Genomic DNA, 19164 nt, shown 5'->3' with positions numbered 1-19164 from the left:
CAATTTTGCTCAAAGTTGCCTTCCGTCCATCTTTAAGTATAGAACCCGGTTGCATCTCTTACCCATATCCAAAAAGTCATATTAAAAAAATAGTAAGAAAAAACCATCGTCTGGCACACCTCTCCATCATTTTTGATGAAAGTGGGTTCTACCAATCTTGATAACAGTGAATTGTCCACCAAAAAAATTAAATGCGATGCGAAACCAAATCTTGAGAACTCATCCACCAAATGGAGCTTGATTAGCAATTACTGGAGCTTAGGTTGAGCGGTGCTCATTGGAAGTTGGGAGCACCGCTCACAAAGTTTTGTGTTGCCTGGAGTCGGTGATCATAAGTATGGCAGGCTAAGGCTAATGAAGCTATCCTAGGTTGTTGTTGGACGGCTAGGTATGCAGGTTAAGATCAATGTGGATGTGGCCGATCTTCGTATAATAAACTATTATAAAAGATTCGGGTCTGATAACAGATAAAAGCGTTCATTAGTAAAAAAAAAAAAAAAACAGAAAAAGCGTTCAGAACGGTTATTCTACGGCATAGACGCATTAAAATTTCAATTGAAGTGCTCCACGCAAAAACCTTTACGAGATCGGGCATATATTCGCGCACGGGGAACGTGAAAATACAACCCAGAGTCTGGATTGCGTCAGATGAGACTTTCTGATTTGATGCGTTGAATGGACCAGGCGTCCCCGACACCGTTCGTTGCCAACCAAGTGAGATGAAAGAAAGGAAGATGACGCTTTCATGGTTTATCATGCAAATCGATTCACTCTTCCAAAGCCGTGAATTTCACAAAGGTGGCAACCTTTCAAATCCCACTTTTCGCTTCTCTCTCTCTCTCTCTCACTGTGCAAATTTGATTCTGTCTCGTCTGCCGTGTCTTGCATTCGCGAATGGTGAATAGCGTGGTGCCCCCTTTCTTTTCCTGCTTTCGGTAGCTGCCTGTGCAGGACCTCCACCCACGAAGAATGTTATGGCCTCCCTTGAATCGTCCCCACCAAAAAGGAAGAAGGACGACACGGCCTGAGGATGGGTAGATAGATGCGGATTCCCTTGGTGGGTGACACGGAATTTTCTCCTTTTTGCTCGTATTAAAGGGCCACCACTCGCCTCGAAGAAAGCGGGATCATCTCGACGTTGGTTTTGTTGGGAATTGTCTGGAGAAGCAGAAGAAAGCCTTCCTAAGAATTTTGAGATTGCCTGGTAAACGTATGCCATGCTAACGGTGCCCACTCCATTCGTTTTTTTTTCTTTTTCGTGCTTATAGTTATTCGATTACAGCTGAGGATTCTCTTTTTCGATCGTTAAACGTATTGAATTGTATTGTTTTTTGAAGAAGGAACTGATTTTCGTTGTTGGTATTTGATATTTGCAAGTTTTTGTTATGATAATTCCTCCTTGATTGATTCCTGTGCGTCGGAAATTCATCTGCTGAAGTCGCTATGGTTTCATCTTTTTGGTTGTTTTATTGCTATTTGATTGATTGATTTCAAATGACGAGTACTGTTGGAGTATTGCTTGATGCTTCGAGATGGGGACGAGATGTATTTGCAAGTCTTTTTTCCAGGCTGACTGGCTAGAAATTGTTCAATTTTAAAAGCGTTGCTTCTAGTTTGAATCCTAGGTCGATGATTATGCTGAAGTTGGCTTCAAGTATCTGGAAGCATATTAGAAGTACTCAAACTCAAATATTTCCCAAGGAGTTGTCGAATACACACAACGATGGATCAGTTAGGATCAACAAAATCTTGGTTTTACGAAATGATTCGCTTGGACATGGAAGGTGGCTGTGGGTTTTGATTGCTCCTCTTTTGAGAAAACAGTAGGCCATGGAAGTCCAATCCAAAGATCAAGCTCGATGCACATCATCGGAGCTATTTGACCCAACTGAGATCCATGTGTATAACTTGAAACCCAATTGATATCCATAAATGTTACTATTCTAGTCTCTCCCTTTTCAACTTGGTAATATTTGTGTCTTTAAATTATTGAGGTTGTGTTAGCAGGAAGATATTAGTTTTATCCCATGAACAATGTAGGTAAGGCTTGATCTCATAACCTTGGTGTTGTCTTCTTTGACCTTGACATGGGTTTTCCTCATTTTTTTTTCTTCAATCTTCAATTTCCATGTAAAGCATGATCATTTGCAGCATGGTTGAACTCATTCCATGGGCAAATAAGACTTATCTACATAATCTTGATAAAGATTCTCTGATCTTGAAATACAGGTTCTCCATTTTCTTTTTAATTTTTCAACTGGATGAACTTGTAAAATACGCATCATGTTGGACCTGTATATGTGTGTGCAAGTATATGCATGCACATGCATCAATCATGACTTTAAGATGGTCTTCGAGTCTGTGAAATATCTTCTGGCTAAGAATGATGTATTTGTTGAGAAGTCCAGGGACTTTTGTCATTGTACAAAACATATAACCCCCTATCAGAGCACTTGAAGAAGTATCACAACTTTGTTGCATGCTGAAATACTCAATGACTGCTTCTAGATGCAACAGTGGGTTTCAGGCCTCCTGCCTGGGATTTTCATGTTAATGTATTGATTTTTGTGGAGAAGATATGAAATGCTAATTATCCTCTTTCACCAAGTCAATTTAGTAGATTAGGATGATATTTTGTATTGTAGTTTTTGTGTTTTTTACTCATGTACTGTTTTGAACATTTTCACATTTTCAGGGTGGGATCTTTGATTTCAATTTTCAATTAAATTGAACAGGAAAACCTCGATTCTTCCTTCTTTTAAGAAACCTAGAGTGCAGCAAATAAATTTTCTGGTTAATTATTCCGGGTTCTACTATGGACTACATTACTTATTCACTTCTATGACATACTTTTATAATTGGAGGCTTATGCTCTTTTTTTCTTTCACTGACTCATATAATGCAAAATTCTAAGATGGAATCTCATATAGTGGCAATTGACCCTTTTATGCAGGAGTTCTGCAACCCACTTTCATCTTGAAGGAGACTTTGTACTGAAAATCCATCTTTGAAAATGGGCTTCCTGGACCATGTAAAAAGTTGCACTGATTCATGTAGCTTTTGCTTCATTTTGAATATGTTTCTTTTTTCCAACAGCTCCTTAAGATCAAATAAATTTAAGCTCTTCATGAATTTGTATGCTGAGAATGGTATGGGCTTGGGTCAGGCTGAGACCTGCTCAAACCTTGCCCCTTAAGCAAATCGGCCTGAAAATGAAGCAGGCCTAGTTCATTTTAATCAAATGCTAGGCACATACATGGTATAGTCCTAGCCCAAAATGTTGACTTCAGAGCTGATGTGTAGTCTTGGCGGATCATCCAGCACTAAAGGCTTTGATAAGGTGAGTGTATCTTTTGATTAGCTAGTTTATTTACATGTCTCTGCTGATGCAGGTATCTGATGAAAGATCTTACTGGGTGGGATCCTTGGAAGGTACTCATGCATCTTTTAATTTCTCTGCTGCCATTTAAATGCCGTTTTCCCCTCATTTTCATATCCTTGCTTGTATGGATGAAATCTTTACTTTGGATCTTCTCGTTCATGCAGTATTTTTCATTGGCTGATTTTTGAATGATTCATCCGACTGAATGTTATTCTACTAATGGATATTGCTTTTAGATTGACAGACATTGTTTTGATTTCAAGAAATACTTATCCACAAAAACTTACATGCATGATCATATAGTGAATAAGGCTTCTAAAATTTGAGATTGGGCATCTAGCGTTATATAATTATTTGAAAGATTCTCTAAGCACTACAAAACTTCATATATATATATATATATATATATATATATATATATATAATGGAAATGGAAAGTTACAAAATGGACATGGTGCTAAATGAAACATGATATTGTATTTCTGGTGTTTCTTTTGAAATTCTGAGCGCATATTTGTGTTCAACATGATTGATTTACTAGGAATCTACACTTGAATCATGCATTTTGGATGAAAAAAATGATATTTGGAACCTCGAAAATTTATGAAAATTATAAGCCATTGATTTTTGAAACCTTATAAAAACCTATTAATGCATCGGAATCAAATGCTCCATGAAGTGATTCCTATAAAAACAAGTAGATCACAACTGTATGGTCAGAATTTAGAAAAAACACTGGAAATCCAATAGCATGTTTAATTTAGCACCATGCCTATTTTGTAGGTTTCCATTTCCCTATATATATATATATATATATATGGGCAATGAAGAAAAAATCGATTGAGAAACTAATTTTTGGAAATGTCACTCCATTTTGTAGTCTTAATCAATTTAATAACACAAATGAACATTTCCCATGAATGGTTATATTATGTAAGTTTTGTAATCAGAATTGCTATAGTTGTTTCTTTCATAAAGGAAAAACAGAATTGCTATAATTTGTGCCCAAGGAAAAAATAAATATGGGTTTTTATCATTAACTCAATTTTATGATATATAGATTCACAAACATGTAAATTTTGTTTTACAAGGAATGGCATCTATGTGTGTTTCTTGTAAACATCAAGCAAGAGGAATGTCCAGAAGAAGCCTAACCGCAGCCTCTCAGAAAACATGAAAATTCCCTTTGTTAAGAGCAAAAATAGGACGGGATACGACCACTTGGAATGAATGGAACATCTTATTAGGAAACATAAAATTGTATTCATTTCATCTGTAGAATAACAGATACAGTAAATTGCCAAACTTTCACAACTGCTTGTGTTTTGATGATGGGTAGGTGCAGTCAAGCTACCCTGACCTGTCTGGTTTGATTGTTAAGCAGTTCTAACAGATGGGAAATAGAAAACATATTCTTGAAGAACAAAAGTATCCAATATTATGGTTCTTAGCTAACTGGCGGGAATAGTTCATGAAACAAGGAAAAAAAATGAGTTGGCATTATTCTTGACTATGCCCTTGGTTGAAGGCTACTTTGGACATAGTGTATAATGTCATCAAGATAATAACTCTTGAATTTGCTTCATTCACTGAATAAGGTTTTACATATATCATTAACATATTGCTTTTGGGTATGCTTCATGTGTTAAAAAGGTACACTAATCTGTGTATGTGTGTTGGAGTATGTGTGCACCTCACACACACCTGTGCATGTGTTACCATTGGAGTGCTGTTAGATGTGCTTCATGTGCCACATAAAGTGTGCTTATGCACACACATTCATTTGTGTGCATGTAAGTTTATGAAGTGGTCAACATTTGCCATGGCCATTGTATGTTGACAAGTTCAAGAAAACTCTTTTTCCACTAGAAAATTTCTGAATACCATGGTGGTTCCTTATATTATTTGCTATCATGGACAATTAAGAAATTTTACAAGAAAATACATCACATTTATTAGTTCTACTCTGATACAGCAAGAACCTTTTAGTGTGGCTTTTACATGAATTTACTAAAATACTGTTGGTATAACAATTGATATTTGACACCAATCTGGCCTTTTAAATTTGATAGGGGCAAAAAGTTCTGGTGAAACTTTTACATGTGGCGTGCAAAGCCCAGATTAACTAACAGCAATCAAATGTAAAAGGCCAATTGGCCAAATGATGAGATGCTACTTTTTGGCACTCATCCTTGATAGAAGAAAGAAAGACCTGCTTGTTGCTCTTGCTTTTTGAAGAGAAGCGCCACATAGTTCTGCATGCATGTTTCTGCATACAAGTACAGACACATACATTCATGGTTGTACGTGTGCTCACATTCTTGTGAATATCTATTTCTCTGTCTATCTATCTGTCTATCTCTGGATGGCTACACATTCAAGCACACACATGCACACACGCGCATCCATGCACATGGCCACATATGTGCTTGTGTGTGTGCATTCTTGTGTATGTGCATGAGACACACACATATAAACAGATACATGCATTCATGGGCTACATTTGTGCTTGCTTGCCTGTACAGATTTGTCTATTCCTTCTATCTATCTATCTACTACACACATCCATACAAACCACACACACACACACACACACACACACACACACACACACACACATATATATATATATATATATATATATATATATATATATATATATATATAGAGAGAGAGAGAGAGAGAGAGAGAGAGAGAGAGAGAGAGAGAGATGGCTGATTCAACTAAGTTTTTTATGTTGTAGATGGAGGAGCGTTTAAAGCTGGACGAGAGATACTTTTACAGGTATACTTTAAATCTATGCTCCTTACATGAAGAAGTGACAAAAATTTATGTTATTAATGTGATAAACAATTGATGGCTTGCAAGTTTGTTGCTTATATCCTTTTCTTGATCAATATAATTTGTGCTATTTCATCCATGATACACGATTTTTTGGTTTCATTCCCTTTTATCTGTAGTTTACTCTAGTCCTTATAGAGTCTTATGTGTTGATGACTTCACTTTGGAGACGTATCTCTGAGAATAAGGTGAAGAGGAAAAATACAAGGAGCAATTAGGGATGAAAAGGAGCAGCCCGTGTCTTCCTCAATGTGAGTCTGTGAGACATCCAGTCTATTGAAGTACTTTTTTTAGGGTACAATACATCTTGACCAAACTGCCTTATGTTACACATAGACAACATAAAGATATTGCATATAAAAATGGCACTCATCTAATTGTAATGAAAAAAATTCCCTGAACAACACTTCCTATCAGCCTCCCTCAGGCTGTGTATTGACTCTGATCATGGATAGTTTGCCTTTAAGAAACTAACTTCTAGCTTTCTTCAGTCCCTTATCACACTTCTATCTCTTTATCTTCTATTTTCTCCCTGAAGTACTAATCTATTTGAATATGCTGCACCTTTTGATGAAGGAACTGAATAAATGAAAAACACACGTAATATTTTGAGGCACCAGGCCTTATCTTACATATAGAAAATATAAAGATTATCTACCTATGGTTCATTGCTTTTTACTACTTCATGAGATAATACTTGCCAAAGAACAGAGCCTAGCCTAATATGGATCTTATCATGTTTGAATCTCCAACCTAGTCAGCGTCTAAAAAGTCAACTACAACCACTGGATGTCTCCCTTGCTTCACAAACTTTAACCTATCATTTGATCATCCTGTTCACACGTTGCAAGATGCACATTTTATTTTTGAATGACCAAATCTATGTCAATGATATGGATACATGTACAGATGACTCAAATTCATGGCATAAATTCAAGTGTTTTTAAAAAATTAGGATACGAGGGTGCTATTATGTATTCTACATAGATAAAAGAAACATTTCTTTATTTACTTTTTCTTTTTACATTCTGTAATATTTTATTTAAATTGTTGAAATCCTAATATATTGTTTAAAATTCCTTCCTAAAGTCACTGGCACTATATCTCTCTTTAAAACTTTAAAGGAAAAAACATTTTTTTTAGATCTTGTTTAACATGAATAGATCAGCCATCTTTTCAGTTTTCACATTTCAAAGTTTTTAATTTCACTTCAAATAATATCTTTTACTCTCTTCAAAATGTTATAATGATAGATACTCAAGTGTTTTTGGGGCCAGCCCGTGTCACCTGGGGTTTACCATTCAAGCAACTGAATGGGTTCCTTGTTATAAGAAATAAAGATGCTCAAGCTTTTTATAGTACCGAGGCTGACAACAACAATAACACCCACTCTCTAGTATTGAGATTGATAACAATGAATAGCTCTCTCTCTCTCTCTCTCTCTCTCTCTTACATAAAAGTGAAACAAACCTCTTCTAAGGTAATTAGGTAAGCATTACCATAAAAAAATTACGTTTTTAAATTTTATTTTCCAAAAAACACAAAATATACTTTGACACTTGTTTGACCATGTCCAGCATGGTCAAATGTGTTTGACTTTATCAAACACAGTCAAACACTTGTCCTTAGTGTCTTGCATGGTTATCGGCTTTGGAGGGTGTGTTGAGTTGTGTCACAGGTGACACACAACCATTTTGGCATGTCCATATGAGTCTATGACACAGGACTTAATCAAGGATCATGTGTAAATTGTGATACTTGGTTAATCACATATGAAATATCTAGCTGAGCAAAGGTCAATCATTATAAAGAATCTATAATACCTCTATATGCTTTGAGAATTGCACATGATTTTCTTTTGTTATACTTTAGCCTTTGATTTATAGGAGAGGGTTTATTTACTCATTTTTCAGTTCTTCATTCCTCTCATCTTTAATAGATCTATAGCACACTTTTGTTGAGAAAAGAACATAAGTTCTAACTCGCTATCAACTTCTACTCCTAAGAAGTACTTGACCTGTTCCTAGTTTTTTATTTAATCTTATTCTTTCATTTCATTACTATGTTTCAAGAACATTCCCTTGATCACATTATCCATGTAGAAGAAAAAGATTGTTATTCCATGGCGAGCAATGTTAATAAATAAGGAATAGTCAATAGGATGTCTACTAAAACCATATGATCTTATTTCATCTGAAATTTTTTAAAATCAAGCCCTAGGTGCATGTTTTAGACCATAAAGGAACTTCTTTAATCTGCCCACCTTTATTAGATCCTCTTACAAATACTTGTAATGAGATATAGCGGAAATATAAAGAGTGCTTACAAGCACTTACAACAATGAATAAAAGAGACAATATCACAAATCCACAAAGGGACAATACAAGCACAAGCCTTTAAGAAGGCAACAATATAAAAAGCCTCTTATTGAAAAGAGAGAGAGCTCTCAAGAATGAAAAATATACAAGGGGATCACCCCTATTTATACAAAAGGGAGAGGAGAGAATGGGAGGCAAAATGCCTCAAAAGGAGAGCCCAAAAGGGGGCTCCCATGGAGTCGTTGGGAGCCCCCAACGGTCACATTTGTGACCGTTGGGGGCTCTAACGACTCTATGGTTGGAGCCCCTTTTGGCTTTTATGAAATACAAAAAATAAAATTAAAAAATAAGAAAAGAAAAAATACATTTTAACAAAAACTGAAAATAGTTGTTTTCTAAAACAACTATGTGAATTTACAAAAATACCCCTATCGGGTATTGATGTAATATTATATTATATATACATTATATATATATATATAAGAGATACATTTTAACACCCGGGCGATGACGGAAAGTTTGCCAAGAAGGAACATGAAGCGAGGAGCCGGAAGAGCTTTAGTAAAGAAGTCCGCCAACTGATATTCGGAAGTGACATAAGGTAGCGCAATTGTTCCTTGTAAGAATTCGTCACGAACATAGTGGCAATCCATTTCGATGTGCTTTTTAAAATAAAAACAAAAAAAAATACCAAACTGCCCCTAATGGGCAGACCCTATTACATTAATACAAAAAGACTAAAACACCTCTAAAGGGAATGACCTATTACATACAAGGACAAAAAATAGAAAAGACACACACACACACACACACACACACATATATATATATATATTCCTTTGGCTTTTGGTAAAATTTCTCTTGCTAGCTGGAGTGTTTCTTTCTTATTTATTATATTGTCTGTAGGGTTTTAACTGGGAATCACATAAATATAATTGGTGGCAAAACTTAGAAAATAAAGTTCCTGATATTGGGAAGTCTGGATTTACCTCTGTATGGTTGCCACCGCCAACTCATTCTTTCTCTCCTGAAGGTCAGTTTTTTCTTTTTCTTTTTGCCTTTTCTGCTTTCTATGTTCTGTCTTTCTGGGGAATCACTTATTTTCTCCATTTAATTTTATAGGTTACCTACCACAGAACTTATACTCTCTCAACTCTGCATATGGTTCTGAAAGCCAGTTGAAGTCCTTGCTTGGAAAACTGCACCATCACAAAGTTAGAGCCATGGCTGATATAGTCATTAATCATCGTGTTGGAACCACAAGAGGGCATGGTGGTGCATATAACCGCTATGATAGCATTCCACTATCATGGGATGAGCGTGCTGTTACTTCTTGTTCTGGTGGATTGGTATGTGCGCATGTTCCTGAAAAGTGTCCAATCTTCTCACGTGGATATTGTGCAACCTATAAGTGCTGTCTTCTTTTTTCACCTTGGTGAAGCTGATGATGTTATTTCTCATGTGTTCTACACCAATATATCAGGTGTAATACTCAGGGAATTATCAGCAAGGCGATATCTCAAGAAAATTATTTCGTAGTAAATTTCTGGGAAAATATGGGCTAATTTTAAGAAAAATAGTGTAAGATATTAAAAATCATGCTTTTACTACACAAGCTTTGGGACAATAGCTTAACAACCTATGATGTTAAAATGACACTGAGATGACAAAAATATAATAAAATTCAAACTTGGTGGCATTTTGAAAAAATTTAATAACATTCTGAGAATTTTTAGTTTGAAAAATTAATGGCATAGAATGATTAATTTTGAGTGCCCATGCTATCATGTGAGAATGTTGGACCAACATATTTTCTGTGTTAAAGCTACTAGAATTTTGTTAAAAATTGTTCTGCAGATTATTCCTGAAAGGCACGTTTTTAATTTGAATATCTGAAATTTCTGAAAATTGCTCTTGGTGCAGACACAAATTAGTTTCTTAATTTTTGGATGTCCTCAACTTCGATCTTTAGATAATGTTGAAAATTTGGAAGAATGAGAATAAGAAAATTGGAAAAGGAAAATGTTTAACAGTTGAATATAAAAAAATGTGTCAGCTTTCACAAGAATGCTGCATTTTGCTAGCACTTAAAAAATAAAAATCAGAAAACAGAATAAGATGCTTGTAATCTTTACTAGTGTATTTCCTTTATTCCATGAAAATCTACCATGTATTTAGATTCATTGGAGGTGCAGCATTGTTCATGGTTTCATTGTTTTTTGGAGACTAACAAGCATGGAATGTGGTCTGTTAATTGGAAAGGCTAAATTTGATGGCAAAATTAATCAAGACCTTTTTATTGAAGGTCAACTATATGAGATACGCAATGGTGGTAAACCATACTACATCTAATGGAAACTATTTCTTGATAATACCTAATTTTGTTAGTTCTATTTCTGCATGTCTTATATCTGAACTTTGTGATGCATTTGAGTGTCAATTTTACTGTATTTGAACCATCAAATGACAACACCAGGAAGCAGCTATTCTTTTCCCAATGACATGACACATAAATGAAAGAAATTGATCTGATGATTTATTATAGGTGTTTAAAAGGTTTCTATGCCTTTCTTGGTATTGGGTTGATATAATATGTAATAATTCTTCTTGGAGCAAGCTAGGAGGAGAGAAACTTGAGCGAACAGAGTTTAGCCCCAAAACTTCTATTCTTTGTGTTGAGGCTTCATACTACTTTCTTTTATTAATAAGAAATGCCCTAATTTGGGTGGTACAGAAAAGTTAACATAATGTTAAGTATTACATTAATGCCACTCCAAGGCATATTAAAAAAATAAATAGAAAAAAATTGTAGAAAAAAAGAAACAACACATGGACAAAAACTGAAATAAAAAATACATTGAATGAGGTCCAACTGATACACATAAATAGGTCCACTATGAATGAACGTGATGAAAATACCTCTGCTGTAATGAGACGTCTCTTAACATCTTTGTGTGTTCCTATGACATCTTTTTTTTATTACTAATTTATTTGTTTTGAAAGTGAATTTTCCAAGCATGTCCATCAGAAAAAAAGTTAAGGATTTGATTCCTGTTGCAGGGGAATAGGAGCACAGGGGACAACTTTCATGGAGTCCCAAACATCGATCACACTCAACCATTTGTACGCAAAGATATTTCTGAGTGGCTGAGATGGCTCCTTAAGAATGTTGGCTTTCAAGATTTCCGTTTTGATTTTGCAAAGGGGTATAGATATATATATATATATATTTGTGCTTGCAGCTCTAACTGATGATATTTAAGGTTCAACCTGGAAATTGGTATTCATTTATTTGGTTACTCTGCACTCAGTTATGCTGCAAAGTTTGTGAAAGAGTATATCGAGCAGTCTTGTCCAATATTTGCAGTTGGGGAGTATTGGGATTCTTGCAATTACAATCCCCCTAGTTACCGTTTGGATTATAATCAAGGTATTGGATTTTATTATATTGTCAGAATTTATTTGACTGGTGCTCAATTTATGATTGCTATTTTTGCAGGTCATTATTATGTGTAAAGAGATAATGGAAGTTAATATGTTATGTGCTTTTAGTGTTCATTTGAATTATAAATACATTGAATATTGGCAATAAAATATCTGAGTGTCATTATGCATGTTGGATATCATAAACTGAAAGAAAAAAGGCGGGATATCATTGTACAAACTTTAAGTTGGTAACTGCCTGAGTTGGTTCTTTGGTAGCCAAATAGTTTTTTCCAAGTCGTGCGAAATTATATGCTTTTTAAGTGTTAAAACTTCTAGAAACTGTACTAATAGTAGATTGAGGATTGCTTGTGGTTGCATAAGATGGCTAGATGTCCTAAGAGTTGCACTGTCTTAACTGAGGGATCTCAAGTTTGAATGACACTGGAGAAACAAAAAAAAAGATTGATGATTACATGTATAGGGGGAACTACTTCTGGATAGTCTGTGTTCCTGGCCCTTTCTTTCCCTATTTGATTAAGTCCACCATCATTTCTTGTTCAGAGCTAGACAGACCGGGTTTCATCTTCTATGTTTTTCAAATATGGAATAGATAATAGGAATCTCTATTAAACTGTAATGATGGAACATGGATCTGGAACATTGATCAGGAAAGTTTTGGTTGAAGGCAACAGCAACAACAACTACTACGCCTTCATCCCAAAACAATTGGGGTCGGCGATATGAACCAAAAAAGAAAATCATTTTGGGTCTTCCACATGAATCCTTCTCCTCCAATCATTTCTATCCAATGTCATGTCCTCGGTGAGGTTCAAAGCATTCATATCCTTTCCTATCATCTCCATCCAAGTCTTCTTAGGCCTACCCCGACCTCTTTTAACTAATATATTTTCCCATTTCTCCATCCTTCTAACTGGAGCATCATTAGGCCTTCGCCGAATATGTCCAAACCACCGTAAACGATTCTCTCTCATCTTATTTTCAATGGATGCAATGCCTACCTTCTTACGTATCTCCTCGTTTCAAATCTTATCTTTTATTGTATTACCACACATCCATCTAAGCATACGCATCTCAGCACTGCAGGATGACGAATTGATCTAAAATGGGGGAGTTGAGGGATGATATCCTTTTTGACTCATCCATGGGTGGCAAACTTTAAACCAAGATTTCCCATGGTACATAACATTTTGAGGGTTGAAACATGTACAATGGAAAACTGCTATGTTGCAGAAGGCATGTAGGACTTTACCATGGTGGAAACCAACATCAGAGGTGTTCATGTGCTACCAATATAGGCCCTAAGAGATAGAGCACTGCAGGATGACGAGGACAAGTTTATTGGATGGGAAGGAGGTGATTGGGGTTCTAAGATAAAAACCTGAAACAATCTTCAGTTGAACCAGGGATTTCATTGTTTCTGAGTAAATCAATACAACTGGATCAAATCAATGTCAATATTATTTTCTTGGTTGATTGTGCTAAACAGTGCCATGACATGAAATAATATGAAGTGGTATTTCAGTGGCAAGCTGATGCTTTAATTGTCTTCCATTTGTTTTGTTCTTGAACAACGTTAAATGGCTGTGCTTCTTTGCTTATACGACACAGATGGATGAGAAACCTTAACTTACATGCACAAAATTGTCTGAAAAAATAATCTTTCCTGATGTATACAGATTAAGTTATATGAGAAAACAATCATGTCGTCAGTGAGCCTGAACTCATCTACATGTGGCCAACATTGTGAGTTATGTTTCTCGATTAATTCATTCCTAAAGCTACAACATGACTCCAGTAATCCCACAGTTTCTTGTATTTTCTTTATCGACAATACACTAGCAGATGCCTTTATTTTCATTAATTGAGGCCTTCTTCAAACCCACCATTCTGTTGAATATAATAGAGCGTAAATATTGTAACTTATTATATTCTGGTGCTACGAGTTTCTTCTTAACAATAATATCTTGACTACTCTTCCATACATATCTCATTTTTCTTCTAATAACTTTTAAACCTCTTTGCTCCAGAGTTTTCTCCATATCTCAGATTCTTTTGCCTATATTCCATACTTTGGCTGATAAATCTTGTATTATCTACAAAGAGCATACACTATTGGACCTCTCATATAAATGATGTTATTTTATCCATAGCTACTGCAAATAAGCATGAGCTTAAAGATGAGCCATTGTTATGGCACAACTTTAACTGGAAATACACTTGCCTCTTTGCTTGTGGTTCTCAAGCTAGTTTCAGCCTCAACATGTAGGCCCTAAACCAATTATCCATATAATGGATATGACCCTATGAAAAAAATTGAATAAAACAATATAAGATATTTAAGGCAACATACAATTAATAGAAATAGAGAAAATAGTCTTCTAGTGCTAATTGCTTTAAATTTTCCATATGATTAGCCCATGTCTATGTCACATAGGTGCGGGTGCGGGTGTGGATACGAGTGCGGATGCTGCAATTTAAAAAAACTTGGGTGCGGGGGTGGTCGGAGGGTATATATATATATATATAATTTTTAACAGTTTTAAGTTAACACTGCGTGTATGTGTATGCATTTATATATATAATGTAGACAAAACTGGACTTGGTTAGGGTTAACTGAATCTACTTTTGGACAGAAATGGACCTCAGTGTGGTTGACTTCACCTGACACAAAGGAAGCTGTGTCCAAGTGTCGCATGGGTGCGGGTGCGACGTGGGTGCAGTTCCCTTTTAGAAGAGTCCATGTTACATAAGCCCATGTTTATATGAGTTCCCATAACTTCACTAGCATCTTGGTCCTACCTACTTGAGAAATCTCAAGCAAGGATTAGAATGAATTCATCTGAATTTTGGGATAAGTTCACAATGATGTCCAAATTTCAAACTTTTCTTAATGACCATCACGACCATTTTGCTTGTGCTTTATTATTTGGGGGAATGAATTGGTTGGCCCTAGTTGCTTCCTATGCATATTTGTCTCTTCACCAAATGGACCTGCATGATACCCCGATTAATCCATTTGTAACATCTTAATGTAAGATTGATCTCATGAGGTTCAATCAAATAACATTAAATATGAGCTTTAATGCTTCCATCTAATAGTAGGTCTTCTAAGGATTCATAAATTTGCATTAGGAGCTAGTGCAATTCCTGGTCAAAGCAAAAAAGAGGCAGACTGTATCATTGTGCTTAATTTACATGTAGGATAGTCTATTTTATTGAGATAATGAAGTTTGTATATTATCATAGATTTACTGATATCACCAATTGAAGAATATATTTACCAGCCTTTTCCATATTGTCTAACATTTTGCTTTGTCTTACTTCATGGTTTATACACTAGCGGGCATTGCCAAGATCCAAACTGCTATTTTTGTGTTGGACATGGCTGTGAATTTAAAGACCTACTTCCTATGCGAGGATGTACAAACCATACTTTAAACCATTTTGATTAGCCTCTCTTGTCCCTTGGTGATATTTTCTTTTGTTTTTTAAGTAAGCATTGAAATATCGGTGAACAGATTTTGAGCTTTGGCCTCATTTAATTGCATGAAAGTGTGAATTTGTTCTGTTAATTCATTACTTTTTTCTATTTACCTGTCTGTGTGTTCCTGTTATTGTCCTCCTTAATATCTGTTAACTCTGAACTGAAATATGGACGAATGTTCAAATTTATAGTGTATATTTATGTATTTGTCACTAATTAGTTCCCATTTTCAATGTTATAATTGCGTTGATTTTTATTGTTGAGTACCTCTGATTTTTGGTATTGCAAATAGTGATCAGTGAGGCAGATGGTATCAATTACCACTAATTGGTATTCACCAGGCATTTCTGGATAAATTTTACTCTTGTTATGTTCCCTTTCCCTAGGCATTTTATTCTACTTCATATTAATTGTGTGTTAAATCTACTAATTTTATTGTTTTGGAGTCCGGATGCCTGCTCTTCATCATGAAAAGAACCCTTTGTTGATGTTTCTCGTTTCATGCCAGATAGTCATCGCCAGAGAATTATTAATTGGATTGACAGCACAGGAGGGCTTTGTGCTGCATTTGATTTCACTACTAAAGGCATTCTTCAGGTAATGACGTGGGTGACGTTTCTTTTTTCTTTTTATTTTTTCTTCAGTTATGAGAGTTTGTTTATCGTTCACTGTGTAAAGTGTGTTTGTGCATGCACTGATGCATGTGTGTCCCCCCTTATGCTTGAGAGTCTTTGTCATGTTAGGAAGCTGTCAAGGGAGAATATTGGCGTCTGAGTGATCCTCATGGGAAGCCACCTGGAGTAATGGGATGGTGGTCTTCAAGGGCTGTGACATTCATAGAGAACCATGATACAGGTTCAACACAGGTATAAGTGGGTTGTTTGGTTATCTTTCCTTTCTCATGTTGGATAATCCTTCATTCTTTCATCCTTATCTAACAAAACCTAAGATGAACTTTGCTAGTAAAAATGTTACATGTTTAACGACAAAGTGTCTGTTCAGTAGATCTAATCCTCTGGTGTTGCATTCTCATGCTTTCAGGGTCATTGGCCTTTCCCTTCTCATCATATCATGGAGGTATGATCAGTTCCAGTTTTCTACTGTGTGCCATATATTTATGCATTTTGATTGTACTCGGATACCTTTTAGTTTCTATTTTCTGCTAGATGCTTTTTCTGGAATTCTTAGAATTATTTTTGTGCAAGCTTATTTTCATTATCATTGATGGTGTATCTCATACTAGCAACAACACTATATATCACAGTTGACATCGCTCTACATGAGAAAACCACAAAAGAAAAATGGATTTTGGGGACACCATATACATGCTAGAGATGCCTGACTTTGGCCAGATGCCAGCTCAGATCTAAGTATCACTAAAGTACCAAAAATAGGTGCTGGTCTATATGAAATATGGATGTAGATTAACCATTACTATCCAATTAATGGTCTACTTGAATGGGCCAAAACCTGTAAAAAAGCACAGGCACCTAACTAGCATGTGCTTACAAGTTTGAAAAATATAGATGGGCCAGATATGTGTTCATTTTGTTGGACTTGGAAGAGGATTTCTTTCACAATGATACATTTGTGCAGGATACTATGGGAAAGCTATTATATCTTTATACATGTTAAGCATTAAAAGCTGCAATGCATGGTGTGTGGCGAAAACACAAAAGAAAACATAAAACAGCCAGGGCTACATCCCGTCAAACAAGTAGCAATTGCCTTTTCTTGTCCACAAGAAATTGCTGATTAGTGAAAACAGCATTTCACAATCTATTTGTATTTGGTATATGTACTAACAGTATCCAGTGATTGTTTTTTAATGCCATAGTCTGCAGGAAAGTATCTAATAATCTGGTAAGCTGTAGGCTGTAGAATAGTTGCTTAGACTTGTTTCTCTGTCAAATTTTGTAATTTGGCCATGAGCATCTTCTCAATATATCTCAGCTTCATATGAGGTTTTTGTGTCTTTTCAACAGGGATATGCATACATACTTACACATCCTGGTATACCCACAGTTTTTTATGATCATTTCTATGACTGGGGATCCTCCACCCATGATGAAATTGTGAAATTGGTATATGCCAATACCGTGACACCTTTTAACACTTTTTTCACTGTTTATGTGCGTCCTTCTAAAAGCTATTCAATGTATGCAGGTGGGCATCAGGAGGCAACAAGGAATTCATAGTCGCTCTTCAATCAGGATCATGGAGGCCCAAGCAAATCTCTATTCAGCAATCATTGGAGAAAAGGTGTGCATGAAGATAGGTGATGGGTCATGGTGTCCCAGTGGCAGGGAATGGAATCTGGCTACCAGCGGCCATCGATATGCTGTCTGGCATAAGTGAAAGTCCTTCCAGTGCTGACGGTTACAAGGCTAGTTAGTATAGATGCAGGCTTCCTATACGGTGATTATGATGATGGTTCGTCTATTTTATCTTTTTGTTTCTTCTTAAGAATAATGGCTTTAGTAAAAGCCTAGAATCATTTATGGCATTTTCAAAAACTTGTTCTTGTAGTAGTAACTGAAATTCTATTCTTGAGAATATATTTTATGGAGTATGGTTAATATCTAGAGTTCTGGATCCTGGGCAACAGTTATAATGAAGTTTTCTAGGTATTTGGATGTCAGATAATTTTGAAATTCTATGTTCTCGTAAAAAGTCATGGTTTCTAGGCATTATTGTCACGAAGTGGCACGGAATCTGAGTCACAAAGAAAAAAAAACATAGTAATCTCACTTAAAACAAATGAAATCCAAATGCATTATCACAATTCATTTTACACTACATAGCCAAAAACAAGAAGTAAAAATTAAATATTTTTGTTAATCAAAATATTCACATAATTTACAAGGCATCCTCACCAATCACCACGCACACATACAAACCTATTTACATCCATCCTCTCTCAACTACCCAACAAAAATAATGAGCAATATAGAGGAAGACACCTAATGGTTAGTTTGAATAGTCAAACTAGACCTTGGGACTAGCTCTAATGGTTAGTTTGACTAGTCAAATTAGTCATTAAAGCAAAACCCAAATGGTTAGTTTGACTAGTCAAACTAACCGTTAGAACAAATCCCAACAGCTAGTTGGTCATTCAAAAAATGACCAAAAAAAAAATATTTAGTCATTTAAAAAATGACAAAAAAAGAAATAAAAAACCTAATTTAACCTAAAGTATATATTAAGTATGCTTAGCCTAAATCCTGAAAAGGTACACAGAATTAAAAATTAAATGCACAAAAAGTATATCTTTGATATACCTTGAATACAAGGATAAATAAAACAAAAGAAATACAATATATATATATATATTAGTAATTATAAGGTGCTCCAAGAGTACTTACTCTCACCTAATGGAAACTTTATATTTTCATTTTTCTTAAACTTTTTTTGTTGATCAAACCCTATAGATATGATCTATAAGCATTATTTAGTAGAAAACAAGTTTGGATCATGTGATTATAGCATACATATATGTTTTTTAAGACCTTTAAAAATCAATAGCTCACAATGTATAAAAAATTCATGACTTAAAAACATTATTTTTATCTTCAAAAAACATGATTCCTATCAAATAAACTATGTTGAGTACATCCATAAGGTTTAATTGAGAAGATGCAACCTACAACCATGATTTCTAGTATGTGGGAGTAGGGAGCATTACTATATAT

The 19164-nt window shown here is 35.3% G+C and overlaps 1 protein-coding gene across 2 annotated transcripts; it reads left to right on the top strand.

Annotated features, from left to right (window-relative positions):
- Positions 1-534: 534 nt before the first annotated feature.
- AMY2 (alpha-amylase-like 2) lies at positions 535-18055 on the top strand. 2 transcript variants are annotated; one of them, XM_090008772.1, is made up of 13 exons: positions 535-1204; positions 2954-3031; positions 3393-3432; positions 6126-6166; positions 9448-9574; positions 9664-9890; positions 11602-11747; positions 11853-11971; positions 15981-16069; positions 16216-16338; positions 16514-16549; positions 17458-17556; positions 17639-18055. In XM_090008772.1, exons 2-13 carry the CDS (start codon positions 3014-3016, stop codon positions 17828-17830), a joined length of 1257 nt encoding a protein of 418 aa, XP_089864898.1. In that variant the 5' UTR covers positions 535-1204; positions 2954-3013; the 3' UTR covers positions 17831-18055. The 2 variants fall into 2 exon arrangements, with proteins under 2 accessions (XP_089864898.1, XP_089864899.1); XM_090008773.1 differs by having other exon boundaries at positions 758-1210.
- The last annotated feature ends 1109 nt before the right edge of the window (positions 18056-19164 follow it).

The sequence above is a fragment of the Nuphar pumila genome, chromosome 6, assembly GCF_984573655.1.
Source record: "Nuphar pumila chromosome 6, dmNupPumi1.hap1.1, whole genome shotgun sequence".
Classification (NCBI taxonomy): domain Eukaryota; kingdom Viridiplantae; phylum Streptophyta; class Magnoliopsida; order Nymphaeales; family Nymphaeaceae; genus Nuphar; species Nuphar pumila.
The sequence above is the reverse complement of the archived record's forward strand: the minus strand, read 5'-3'. Positions and strand labels throughout refer to the sequence as shown.

Bases quoted from the DNA above. Each gene is read 5' to 3' on its own strand.
- AMY2 (XM_090008772.1), top strand. The intron at 9,891-11,601 runs GTATGTGCGCAT...TTCCTGTTGCAG, and splicing joins CTTCTTGTTCTGGTGGATTG to GGGAATAGGAGCACAGGGGA. The intron at 11,972-15,980 runs GTATTGGATTTT...GTTTCATGCCAG, and splicing joins CCGTTTGGATTATAATCAAG to ATAGTCATCGCCAGAGAATT.